Genomic DNA, 13,653 nt, shown 5'->3' with positions numbered 1-13,653 from the left:
CCTACTAATACGGGACAAACTAATTTAGCCCAAAATACGGGATGTCCCGGCTAATACGGGACAGTTGGCAACCCTAATTGGAACAGATTGGATTCATCTCCTAGGAGCTGGCATGTTCCTGATAGGTCAAATGGCCTCCTTCCATGTTGGGATAAGTGTGAGAACCTTTACGATTGCTGGGGAGGCAGATTGTGAGGATTGCGATGGGGCATTGTGGGAAAGATGGGTGTAATCCCTGGAGACAAGATAGACAATAGACACTAGGTGCAGGAGGAGGCCATTTGGCCCTTCGAGCCAGTACCGCCATTCACCGTGATCATGGCTGATCATTCACAAAGATGGTCCAGATTGGTTCAGTACGTGGTCCATGCGGTGGTGGAGGCTGGGGGGGGGGGGGGTCCTCAATGGAGGGAGGACCTTCTACCCCAGGAGCTGGAGCGAAGGGCATTGCCCAAATAGATGGATCTTCACCGACCCTCAGCCCATACCTGGAATCACTCTTGTGTTTACCTTGGGCACTTCCTGATTGACCACTGTCCCTGCTTCCATGTCTCCTGAGGTTGTCTCTGCTCGATGCTGAGAGCCCATGTGCCACCCCCTTTGTACTCCCCACATTCTAGAACTTGCCCTTTTCAAAACCAGCGTTCCAATCTCCACCAGTAATGCCCTGGCTTACAAACACCATGTCCCTGGATGTCTCCGCTATCTAAGGTCCCGGCGCTGAGCCCGTCAGCTCCAAATGCTTTTGGTCAGGAGGAAAGTGGCCTGAGACCGTCCGTTCAGCAGGTAGTGCTGCTGCCTCACACCCCCAGGAGCGCTGGTTCGATGCTGACATCGGCAAACCTCCCTCGTAGCTCGTGAAGATGCTACTTGGTTACTTAGCCAAGTTGTAACTTGCCCGCACAAGGTTGGATTCTGCAACAGGACAGCTGAAGAACGAGCCAATGTGGACCCAGGCCACAGGAACCTTAAGGCACAAGTTCCAAAGCAGCAAGCTTCCTTTTGTCCGGCCGAGTTGATTCATTCACTTCCTGTAAAGATGTCCCGTAAAGCAAATAAAGTCAAACCGGGAAAAAGGTCGGTGAGTATTTTGCTAAAATGTGGATCTGAAGTGACGTCCATCACAGGTGGAGCTGTGGCCTCCCACTGCCAGTGTTCCAGAGTCAGCCCTGACCCTCCGGTGGAGTTTCCATGCTCCCTCCCCCAGTGGCCACGTGGCCTTTCCAAAGTGCTCCAGTTCCTCCCACATCCGGAAGCTATTGCGGGCCGCTGGGTTCATCAGTTGCTGTAAGTTCCCTCGAGTGTTGGTGGGTGCAGGGAGGGTGGGGGGGAATAGGGTTGCCCCGTGAGCCAGAATCAATGGGCCGAACATCCCCCTTCAGCATTGTGGAGAGAAAGCATTTCATCAGGATACATTACAGTTTGGTTTGGGAACAGCTCCATCCAAGACCGCAAGAAATTGCAGAGAATTGTGGACACAGCCCAGACCATCACACAAACCAACCTGTCTTCCATTGACTCCATTTCTACCTCACGCTGCCTCGGCAAGGCCAGCAGCATAATCAAGGACCAGTCATTCACTCTTCTCCCTCTCCCATTAGGCAAGTATAGAAGTGTGAAAACACACACCTCCAGATTCAGGGACAGTTTATTCCTAGCTGTAGGCAGACACAAAATGCTGGAGTAACTCAGCGGGTCAGGCAGCATCTCTGGATAGAAAGAATGGGTGATGTTTCGGGGCGAGACCCTTCTTCAGACTGATGTCAAGGGAGTGGACGGGACAGAGATAGAATGTAGTCGGAGACAGTAAGACTGGTGGGAGAACTGGGAAGGGAGAGGGGATGGAGAGAGAGGGAAAGCGGGGACTATTTGAAGTTAGAGAAATTAATGTTCATACCGTTGGGGTGTAAACTACCCAAGCGGAAATATGAGGAATGGGAGGGGGAGTTGAAATGCTGAGCAACTGGGAGATCAGGTAGGTTTAGGCAGACTGAGCGGAGGTGTTCAGCAAAACGATTGTTGAGCCTGCGCTTGGTCTCGCCGATGTACAGAAGTTGACACCTGGAACTGCTAGATAGAGCTCTTAAGGATAGCAGAGTCAGGGGATATGGGGATTGAGAATGATCAGCCATGATCACATTGAATGGCGGTGCTGGCTTGAAGGGCCAAATGGCCTCCTCCTGCACCTATTGTCTATGAAGTTGGAGGAGGTGCAAGTGAACCTCTGCCTCACCTGAAAAGACTGTCGGGGTCCTTAGCCGGAGTCAAGGGGGGAGGTAAAGGGACAGGTGTTGCATGTCCTGTGGTTGCAGGGGAACGTACCTGGGGAGGGGTTGGTTTGGGCGGGAAGAGATGAGTTGACCAGGGAGTTGCAGAGGGAACGGTCTCTGCGGAACGCAGAAAGGGGTGGAGATGGGAAGATGTGGCCAGTAGTGGGATCCCGTTGGAGGTGGCGAAAGTGTTGGAGGATTATATGCTGTTCTTCCCAGCTGTTATCAGGCAACTACCATCCTACCACAACCTGAGAGCAGTGCTGAACTACTATCCACCTGATTGGTGACCCTCGGACTCTCCTTGATTGGACTCTGCTGGCTACCTTGCACTAAACGTTATTCCCTTATCGTGTATCTATATACTGTAAATTGCTCGATTGTAGTCATGGATTGTCTTTCTGCCGACTGGTTAGCACGCAACAAAAACTTTTCTCTGTACCTTGGTACATGTGACAATAAACTAAACTGAACTGAACCTCCAACGGGATCCCACCTCGAGCCACATCTTCCTATCTCCACCCTCCCCAGGTACTTTCCCCAGCAACCGTAGGAGATACAACACCTTTCCCGATCCCTCCTCCATCAGGTGCATGGATAGGACAGGTTTAGAAGGATATGGGCCAAATGCCGGCAGGTAGGACGAGAGGAGCTGGGGCTTTTTGGCCGGTGTGGGCAAGTTGGGCTGAAGGGCCTGTCTGTTTGTTTCCACGTCATATCACTCTATGACCCGCTGAGTTATTCCAGGTTTTTGTGTCCATCTTCGTCTGCAGTTCCTTCCCACACATCTGCCCGTTGTACGACTTGGATTGTTTCCTCTGTAAGGGCGTACATGTGGGTGAGCGGATGGTTAGTGTGGCCAGTCCATGCTCGCTGGGTTTCAGATCTCCAGCTGGCAAATCGTTTGTGCTCCCACCTCTGCTCTCTCTCTCTTTCTCTCTCTCTCTCTCTCTCTCTCTCTCTCTCTCTCTCTCTCTCTCTCTCTCTCTCTCTCTCTCTCCCCGGCAGAAGAGAGAAGGCGGTCTGAAGCACAAGGATGAGAACCGTCTGCGTGGTAACTGGTCGCTGAAGGCGGACTACATGCTGTCGGCAATCGGCTTCACAGTGGGACTGGGCAACCTGTGGAGGTTCCCCTACCTCGTCTACAAGAACGGTGGAGGTGAGGCTGGGGAGCATTGGGCAGGGAGCAGGGAGCAGGGAGCAGGGAGCAGGGAGCAGGGAGCAGGGAGCATTGGGCAGGGAGCATTGGGCAGGGAGCAGGGAGCAGGGAGCAGGGAGCAGGGAGCAGGGAGCAGGGAGCATTGGGCAGGGAGCAGGGAGCAGGGAGCAGGGAGCAGGGAGCAGAGAGCAGGGAGCAGTTGCTGTACAGTGCTGAACCTCCCCCCCCCCCACACTAATTACCTGAGAGCAAATTGTATTCCGTACCCCCAAATTCTTCCGGAAGGCGATTGTGCGTTGTGTGAGCGCGATTGTGTGGCAGTGCTGGGGGTCCCAGCTGTGCACAGCCTGGTCAGTCTGCAACACATCCCCCCTGCTTGTTGTGCTGGATACAGGACTCAATCACGTCATAAGGTCATAAGTGATAGTAGAATTAGGCCATTCGGCCCATCTAGTCCGCCATTCAATCATGGGCTGTTCTATTTCTCTTTCTCAACCCCATTCTCCTGCTTCACCCGCACTAATCAAGAATCTATCCAACTGCCTTAAAAATATCCACTGACTTAGAAACATAGGAAATAGGTGCAGGAGGAGGCCTTGCGGCCCTTCGAGCCAGCACCGCCATTCATTGTGATCATGGCAAATCATCCACAATCAGTAACCCATGCCTGCCTTCTCCCCATATCCCTTGATTCCACTAGCCCCTAGATATCTATCTAGTTCTCTCTTAAATCCATCCAGTGATTTGGCCTCCACTGCCCTCTGTGGCAGAGAATTCCACAAATTCACAACTCTCTGGGTGAAAAAGGTCCTTCTCACCTCAGTTTTAAATGGCCTCCCCTTTATTCTTAGACTGTGGCCCTTGGTTCTGGACTCCCCCAACATTGGGAATTTTTTTCCTGCATCTAGCTTGTCCAGTCCTTTTATAATTTTATATATCTCTATATATCTCTATAAGATCCCCTCTCATCAATCCAAACTCCAGTGAATACAAGCCTAGTCTTTTCAATCTTTCCTCATATGACAGTCCTGCCATCCCAAGGATCAATCTCGTGAACTTACGCTTCACTGCCTCAATTACAAGGATGTCCTTCCTCAAATTAGGAGACCAAAACTGCACACAATACTCCAGATGTGGTCTTTCCAGGGCCCTGTACAACTGCAGAAGAACCTCTTTACTCTTATACTGAAATCCTCTCGTTATGAAGGCCAACATTCCGTTAGCTTTCTTCACTGCCTGCTGTACCTGCACGCCAACTTTCAGTGACTGGTGTACAAGGACACCCAGGTCTTGCTGCACTTCCCCCTTACCTAACCTAACTTGACCTCCACAGCCTTCTGTGGCAATGAATTCCATAGCTTCTGGGGGGCAAGCTAGAGCGCACAGGAATGGATCACCACCTCACATCCTGGATGTTGGATGACCTCACCAACCGACCACAGTATGTGAGGACAAAGGACTATGTCTCGGACAGGGTGGTCTGCAGCACAGGGGCTCCGCAGGGAACAGTGCTAGCTCCTTTCCTGTTCACCCTGTACACTGCCGACTTCAGGCACAGCTCTGCAGACTGCTATCTACAGAAGTTCTCTGACGACTGCCATCGTCGGCCTCATCACGGGCGACGAGGACAGGGCGTACAGAGCATTGATCAAGGAGTTTGTGGACTGATGCCAGCGGAACTGCCTCCGGATCAACACGGGGAAAACCAGGGAGATGGTAGTAGATTTCCGCAGGCGCAGCCAGGTCCCCCCGACACCGGTGAACATCCAGGGAATGGACATCGGGAGGGTGGATTCTTATAAGTACCTGGGTGTCCACCTCAACAATAAACTGGACTGGTCCGAAAATATCAATGCACTGTACAGAAAGGGCCAGAGCAGACTTTACCTGCTGAGGAGACTCAGGTCCTTTGGAGGGCAGGGGGCACTCCTAAGGACCTTCTACAACACTGGTGGCATCGGCCATTTTCTATGGAGTGGTCTGCTGGAGCAGCAGCATCTCAGCGGTGGAAGGGAAGAGACTCGACAAGCTGGTCAGGAAGGCCAGCTCTGTCCTGGGTTGCCCCCTCGACTCAGTGCAGGCGGTGGGAGAGAGGAGGATGATGGCAAAGCTCACATCGATGCTGGACAACGACTCCCACCCCATGCAGGACACGGTCACTGCACTGAGTAGCTCCTTCAGGGACAGACTCCTTCACCCCAAGTGCGTGAAGGAGAGATATAGTAGGTCCTTCCTTCCCGCTGCTGTGAGACCGCACAACCAGCACTGCTCCCAGCAGACCAGTCAACAGACCAGTCAACGGACCAGTCAACAGACCAGTCAACAGTAACAGTAAAGGAAAAACATAGTAAATGACGACAATTATCCTTGTCTTTATTTTTATTTATAATGAATGTTTCTTGCTATTGTAACACTGCAAATTTCCCTGATGTGGGACAAATAAAGGAATATATTATTATATTAGTATTATTATTAGATTCACCACTCTCTGACTAAAGAAATTCCTCCTCATCTCCTTCCGAAAGGAACGTTCTTTATTTCTGAGGCTGTGGCCTCAAGTCCTTGACAAGAAGAACTTTGGCCAAGGCCGCTGGGTACTGGTGTGAGTGCATCCAGCCTCTGGGGCCAACACTGGGCCAGTTCTAATTCCCCTTTGACCCCCGTCCCACCCCCGCACACACATGCATTCACTGTGCATCCGTAGGGGATGAGGCAGCAATGCTTGCATGCAGCCTCCTGATTGCAGCAGGTCTTGTGACCTGCTCTGTGTGGCTGGGATGTGAGGGTTGCAGGTCCCCCACTCTCTCCCCTGTACCCCACCTAAACTGCCTCCTCTTCCTCCGCACCCCCTCACCCACGTTCCGTCCACCAGCCGCACAACCTGCAGCTTTTGTCTCGCACCTTCTGTCATTTCATCTCTGGCCTTTGTCCCATCCTACTCACCCCCCCCCCTCCCCTCCCCCTCATGACCAGTGCCGTTCCAACCTCTCCCTTCCCTCTTTTCCAGGGGCGTTCCTCATTCCCTACGCAATCATGATGACATTCACCGGGATACCGATGGTCTTCCTGGAGTCTGCCTTGGGACAGTTCTCCAGCCTGGGACCACTGGAAGCGTGGAAAGTTGTACCCATCCTTCAAGGTCAGTGTTTGGTCGGCACTGTGGTGCAGTGGGTAGAGCAGCTGCCTCACATCGCCAGGGACCCAGGCTCCACCCTGAAGAAGTTTCCAGCATAGAAACAGGCCCTTCGGCCCACCGAGTCCACGCCAACCATCGATCACCCGTTCACACTAGTTCCATGTTATCCCACTTTCTCATTCACTTCCTACACAAGAGACAATTTGCAGTCCAATGAACCTACACAGAGGGCGGTGGGGGTCTGGAACGCACTGCCGGGGGTGGAGGTGGAGCCAGATAGAATAGTGGCATTTCAGAGACTTTTAGATAGGCGGCGCATGGATATGCAGAGAACGGAGGGGCATGGATCAGATGCAGACAGATAAAAGTTGTTCTTGTGCTGCATTGCTGTAGATTTGATGATTTGATGCTCTGTTCTAACCCACTTCTCTCTGTACGTTGGTAGGTTTGGGAATTGTGTCATTCAGTATGGCGATAATTCAAGCTACCTACTATAACGCCATCATTGCCTACGGCCTGTACTACCTGTTCGCCTCCTTCCAGTTCCCCCTGCCCTGGGCTGACTGCTCCAGTTTGTGGGGACCCAATAAAACCTGCGCCGCCCTGGAACAGGCAGGTAAGCTACATCCTTGCAGCGCTGGAGACTGAGGGCTGATTGCACAGAGGTGGATGAAAGCACAAAGGGAATACATGGGGTGAACGCACAAGTCCTTTTCCCCAGGGTGGGGAATCAAGAACCAGAGGACATTGGTTTAATGTGAGGGCCAACCTTTCCACCCAGAGGGTGGTGGGTGTATGGAACAAACTGCCAGAGGAGGTAGTTGTGGCAGGGACTATTACAGCATTTAAAAAAACATTTGGACAGGTACGTGGATAGGAAGGTTTAACGCAGTCAGGTGGGATAAGCATTGAAGGGGCATGGGCCAGTTGGGCTGAAAGGCCTGTTTCTATATGTTTGACTCTATGACTGTGACTGACAGAACAGAACACTGTACATACATTACAGCACAGACACAGGCCTTTCATCCCACTATGTCTGCACCGATCACCATACCAATCCAAATGATCCCTTCTGTCTGTACCTGGTCTGCTCTTATATCTGTCTCCATAACCACCCCTGGCAACATGTTCCAGTCACCACCACCCTCTGTGTAAAAACAAACTTGCCCAACATATTGCCTTTAAACCTTGCCTCACTCATCTGAAAGCTTTGCCCTCCAGTCTTTGACATTTTCCATCCTGGGTAAAAGGTTCTAACTCTCCAGCCTATCTACACTACTCATGATTTCATGTACTTCCGTCAGGTCTCCCCTCAGACTCTGCCCCTCCAGAGAAAGCAACACAAGTGTGTTCAACCTCTCCTTTTAGCTAAAAGCCTTTAATCCAGTCAGCATCCTGGTAAACCTCCAAATTCAGCCTGACCAAAGTTGTCTAAAGTTGCAACCTGGCTCGCCAACTTTTAGACCTAATCTCTGAGCCATCGTGTCACATCCAATGACATTTCTCAGTCGGGCTGAGTGGAAGCATTGGTATTGGGTTATTGTAGAAACGAGGAACTGCAGATGACGGGTTACAAAAGAAGACACTGGAGTAACTCAGCGGGTCAGGCAGCATCTCTGGAGAGAAGGAATGGGTGATGTTTTGGGTCGAGACTCCTCTTCAGCCTGGAGAAGGGTCTCGACCCGAAACGTCACCCATTCCTTCTCTCCAGAGATGCTGCCTGACCTGCTGAGCTACTGCAGCATTTTGTGTCTACCTAGGCATGGATAATGGTCGGTACGGATTCAATGGGCTGAAGGGCCTGTTTCCATGCTGTAGTTCTCTATGGTTAAATGAGTAAATCTAGATTGCATCTAGAGCATAGTCTAATGAATGTTAGCAACAGTTCCTTTATACAGGAATGATTAGCTCCGGTTACACAACTTGACACTTTTGATGTCTGCTGCTTCATAGTTTAAAATGTAAATGGGCAAAAGTATTCACAGATTAAACTTCATGGAAGACTCCATTGTACAACGGATAACAGAGATGTGAGAAACAAACATGACATGTCAGTTCAAGAGGATGAACTCAAGAGGCAGGGACTTGCAGTTATGATAAAAGACTTCAAAAATCATTGGCATTCTTATCTGCCGGCACAATGTGAGGAATCATTGTCAAATCAAGATGTGATGTGGAGCGCAGTGTTGCTTTGCCCATCTTGAGCTAACGGGGTGAGATCAGAGTGAGAGACAGGTTGGGCGGGAGCTGGACCTTGGACGTTGCTTTGTGAACTACACGAGCGACTTCACCCTGGTGAGAAAAGTACAACTTTGTTAGTTTCCTCACTGAAGAAGGGTCCCGGCACGAAACGCCCATCCCCCCGTTCCTTCTCTCCACAGATGCCACCTGTCCCGCTGAGTTACTCCAACATTTTGTGTCTGTCCACATTGCTAGCAAGCATTGAGGAATGCAGAGAGAGATGATGCACTGTAACAAAATATTTAAAAAGGGTGATGGTACAAGATTACTTTTAGCATTTGGATCTTTGACCAGGGGATAAAAAGTAAACACTGATCGAAATGGGAGCCGATTCGGGCTTAGCCTTAGGTTTATGTTTATTCTTGTTACGTGTACAGAGGTACAGTGAAAAGCCTTGCTTTGCATGTTATCCCATCAGATCCGATAAAAAGATGCATAAATATAATAAGGTTAAACTCAAGTACAAAGGGGAAGATACAGACTGCAGAATATAGTGATCATTAGAATATTTAGAAAATGTGCTCTGCTTACAGGTAGAGAAGAGATGTGAAAGAGCAGAGGGGTTGCATGGGATGGTTGTCATCCCTCCCCTGGGGCAAGTGTACGTACACAGGCACCAGCTCCACAGCCCCGTCAGTCATCGATCCATGTGATCACGGAGATCGGCGACTATTTACATCTCCCGCTTCCATCCATATCCGAAACCTTTGATGCCTGAGATAGCAGATTACATGCCTGTTGCTTACACTGATCAGAAGTGAAGAACTATGCTCAGATCAAGATTTTATTTGAAATTAGAATTTTCATTGGGCTGCTTGATTACAATAAGAAGCATTACAATAAGTAGCTTCCTGCAGATGCTACTGAACCAATCTGATCATTGGGCTTGAAAAGAAATGTGGCTTGGAATATATTACTGAGTGTAAATTCTGCACCTTCATGCCCAACGGATGTTCTCTGACCAACAGATCTCTAAGGGGTGGTGGTGGAGGCAGATATTATAGTGGCGTTTAAGAGTCTTTTGGGTAGGCACATATGGGTATGCAGAGAATGGAGGGATATGGGTTATGTGTAGGCAGATAAGAGTTGGTCAGCATCATGTTTGGCACAGATATTGTGGGCCGAAGTGCCTGTTCTTGTGCTGCACTGTCCTACGTACCACCCCCTTCTCAAGGACAGTAAGTGTTGGCCTTGTCAGTGATGTTGGTGGGAAGGGTGATGAGGAAGGCCTACAATGGGGGGGGGGGGGGGGGGTGGAGACAACGTGGGTGGTACGGCTCGTTACTGCGACGTACTCTAACTGACCCTCATGATCATTTGTTTCAGAAATCCTATGCAACGTCTCAATGTCATCTGGAGGATACATAATAATTAGAAACAAAACCTGTGAAAATCGAATTATCCCAAAGTCTTCAAGTGAAATTTATTGGGAGTAAGTATAAACATTCCAGTGATTGTTGACATCCTCCAGTCATACAGCATGGAAACTGGCCCTTCAGCCCAACCTGACCAAAATAGCCTATCTAAGCTAGTCCCATTTATCCAGATTTGGCCCACGTCCATCTCAATTTTTCCTATCCATGTATCTGTCCAAGTGCCTTTTAAATGCTGTTTTAGTATCTGCCTCAACGACCTCCTCTGGCAGCTCATTCCATATGTGCCCCTTGGGTTCCCAGTAAAACTTTCCCCTCTCACCTTAAACCTAAGCATGGAAAAGGGTCAGTCATTCAGGGCAGAGGCAGTAATTACTGAGGTAACCGGGAATCTTGGCCATTTTTGCTGCAAGAACAGATGAATCCAACTCCAAGTTCTGGATGGCACCTTATTGAAACTTATCGAATAGTTAAAGGTCTGGTTAGAATGGGTGTGGGGAGGATGTTTCCACTAGTAGGAGAGTCTTGGACCAGAGGACTTATCCTCAGAATAAAAGGAAATTCCTTTAGGAGATGAGGAGGAATTTCTGTAGCCAGAGGGTGGTGAATCTGTGGGATTCTTTGCAATGGAAACTGTGGAGGCCAAGTCAGTGGATATTTTTAAGGCAGAGATAGATAGATTCTTGATTAATGCGGGAGTCAGAGGTTATGGGGAGAAGGCAGGAGAATGGGGTTAGGAGGGAGAGATAGATCAGCCATGATTGCTTGGCGGAGTAGACTAGATGGGCCGAATGGTCTAATTCTGCTCCTATCGCTTATGACCATGAGATGTTGCCCGGAGAAAGGGAACATTTCTCGAGAGCTTCCAGACACAACTTCCTCCCTCCCCATGAAACATCCTGCGTCCACATAGCTCCAGTGGTGACTATACACAGGGAAACGGCACACCCAGGAACATTCTAGAAAGCAAAACCCTGGTCCTTCGAAACTGGTACCTGGTGGATCAGGCACGTGGGTGATGTGACTGGCAGAGTGAGATGATCTTAGCACATTCACCTGCCTGTCCCCTTCTGTATGCATCTGTATGCATGTATTTAAATGCGCGAAGTATAAAAAATAAAGTGGATGAGCTTGAGGCTCAGTTAGTCATGGGCAAGTATGATGTTGTGGGAATCACTGAGACATGGCTCCAAGAGGACCAGGGCTGGGAACTGAATATTCAGGGGTACACAATGTATAGAAAAGACAGACAGGTGGGCAGAGGGGGTGGGGTTGCTCTGTTGGTAAGGAATGATATTCACTCCCTTGCAAGGGGTGACATAGAATCAGGAGATGTAGAATCAGTATGGATTGAAATGAGGAATTGTAAAGGTAAAAAGACCCTAATGGGAGTTATCTACAGGTCCCCAAACAGTAGCCTCGACATAGGGTGCAAGTTGAATCAAGAGCTAAAATTGGCATGTCACAAATGTAATGCTAGGGTGGTTATGGGAGATTTCAACATGCAGGTAGACTGGGAAAATCAGGTTGGTAATGGACCCCAGGAAAGAGAGTTTGTGGAGTGCCTCCGAGATGGATTCTTAGAACAGCTTGTACTGGAGCCTACCAGGGAGAAGGCAATTCTGGATTTAGTGTTGTGTAATGAACCTGATCTGATAAGGGGACTCGAGGTAAAAGCGCAATGAGGAGGCAGTGATCACAATATGATAAGTTTTACTATACAAATTGAGAGGGAGAAGAGAAAATCGGAAGTGTCAGTATTACAGTATAGCAAAGGGGATTACAGAGGCATGAGGCAGGAGCTGGCCAGAATTGACTGGAAGGAGGCCCTAGCAGGGAAGACGGTGGAACAGCAATGGCAGGTATCCCTGGGAACAATGCAGAAGTTGCAGGATCAACTTATCCCAAAGGGGAAGAAAGATTCTAAGGGGAGTAAGAGGCACCCGTGGCTGACAAGGGAAGTCAAGGACAGCATAAAAATAAAAGAGAAGACGTACAACATAGCAAAGAAGAGTGGGAAGCCAGAGGATTGGGACTCTTTTAAAGAGCAACAGAAGATAACTAAAAAGGCAATACGGGGAGAAAAGATGAGGTACGAGGGTAAACTAGCCAAGAATATAAAGGAGGATAGTAAAAGCTTTTTTAGGTACGTGAAGAGGAAAAAAATAGTCAAAGCACATGTGGGTCCCTTGAAGACAGAAGCAGGGCAATTTATTATTGGGGAACAAGGAAATGGCAGACGAGTTGAACCGGTACTTTAGATCTGTCTTCACTAAGGAAGATACAAACAATCTCCCAGATGTTCTAGTGGCCAGAGATCCTAGGGTGATGGAGGAACTGGAGGAAATCCACATTAGGCAGGAAATGGTGTTGGGTAGACTGATGGGACTGAAGGCTGATAAATCCCCAGGGCCTGATGGTCTGCATCCCAGGGTACTTAAGGAGGTGGCTCTAGAAATTGTGGACGCATTGGTGATCATTTTCCAATGTTCTATAGATTCAGGATCAGTTCCTGTGGATTGGAGGGTAGCTAATGTTATCCCACTTTTTAAGAAAGGAGGGAGAGAGAAAACGGGAAATTATAGACAGTTAGTCTGACATCAGTGGTGGGGAAGATGCTGGAGTCAATTATAAAAAAGAAATTGCGGAGCATTTGGATAGCAGTACCAGAATCGTTCCGAGTCAGCATGGATTTACGAAGGGGAAATCATGCTTGACTAATCTGGAATTTTTTGAGTATGTAACGAGGAAAATTAACAGGGGAGAGCCGGTGGATGTGGTGTACCTTGACTTTCAGAAAGCCTTTGACAAGGTCCCACATAGGAGATTAGTGGGCAAAATTAGAGCACATGGTATTGGGGGTAGGGTACTGACATGGATAGAAAATTGGCTGACAGACAGAAAGCAAAGAGTGGGGATAAATGGGTCCCTTTCAGAATGGCAGGCAGTGACTAGTGGGGTACCGCAAGGCTCGGTGCTGGGACCGCAGCTATTTACAATATACATTAATGACTTGGATAAAGGGATTAAAAGTACCATTAGCAAATTTGCAGATGATACAAAGCTGGGTGGTAGTGTGAACTGTGAGGAAGATGCTATGAGGTTGCAGGGTGACTTGGACAGGTTGTGTGAGTGGGCGGATGCATGGCAGATGCAGTTTAATGTGGATGTGTGAGGTTATCCACTTTGGTGGTAAGAATAGGAAGGCAGATTATTATCTGAATGGTATCATGTTAGGAAAAGGGGACGTACAACGAGATCTGGGTGTCCTAGTGCATCAGTCACTGAAAGGAAGCATGCAGGTACAGCAAGCAGTGAAGAAAGCCAATGGAATGTTGGCCTTCATAACAAGAGGAGTTGAGTATAGGAGCAAAGAGGTCCTTCTGCAGTTGTACAGGGCCCTAGTGAGACCGCACCTGAGGTACTGTGTGCAGTTCTGGTCTCCAAATTTGAGGAAGGATATTCTTGCTATTG

General features: G+C 49.1%; 1 protein-coding gene across 1 annotated transcript in view; it reads left to right on the top strand.

Annotated features, from left to right (window-relative positions):
* The first annotated feature begins 693 nt into the window (after positions 1 to 693).
* Positions 694 to 13,653, top strand: part of LOC144600299 (sodium- and chloride-dependent neutral and basic amino acid transporter B(0+)-like) — a 35,669-nt gene continuing 22,709 nt past the window's right edge. Inside the window, exons 1-5 of the mRNA XM_078411866.1 lie at positions 694 to 786; positions 3,279 to 3,429; positions 6,437 to 6,568; positions 7,011 to 7,181; positions 10,133 to 10,238. Coding sequence (XP_078267992.1) covers positions 694 to 786; positions 3,279 to 3,429; positions 6,437 to 6,568; positions 7,011 to 7,181; positions 10,133 to 10,238 — 653 coding nt within the window. The remainder of the gene's footprint in view (positions 787 to 3,278; positions 3,430 to 6,436; positions 6,569 to 7,010; positions 7,182 to 10,132; positions 10,239 to 13,653) is intronic.

This window comes from Rhinoraja longicauda, chromosome 15 (genome assembly GCF_053455715.1).
Source record: "Rhinoraja longicauda isolate Sanriku21f chromosome 15, sRhiLon1.1, whole genome shotgun sequence".
NCBI classification, from domain to species: domain Eukaryota; kingdom Metazoa; phylum Chordata; class Chondrichthyes; order Rajiformes; family Arhynchobatidae; genus Rhinoraja; species Rhinoraja longicauda.
The sequence above is the reverse complement of the archived record's forward strand: the minus strand, read 5'-3'. Positions and strand labels throughout refer to the sequence as shown.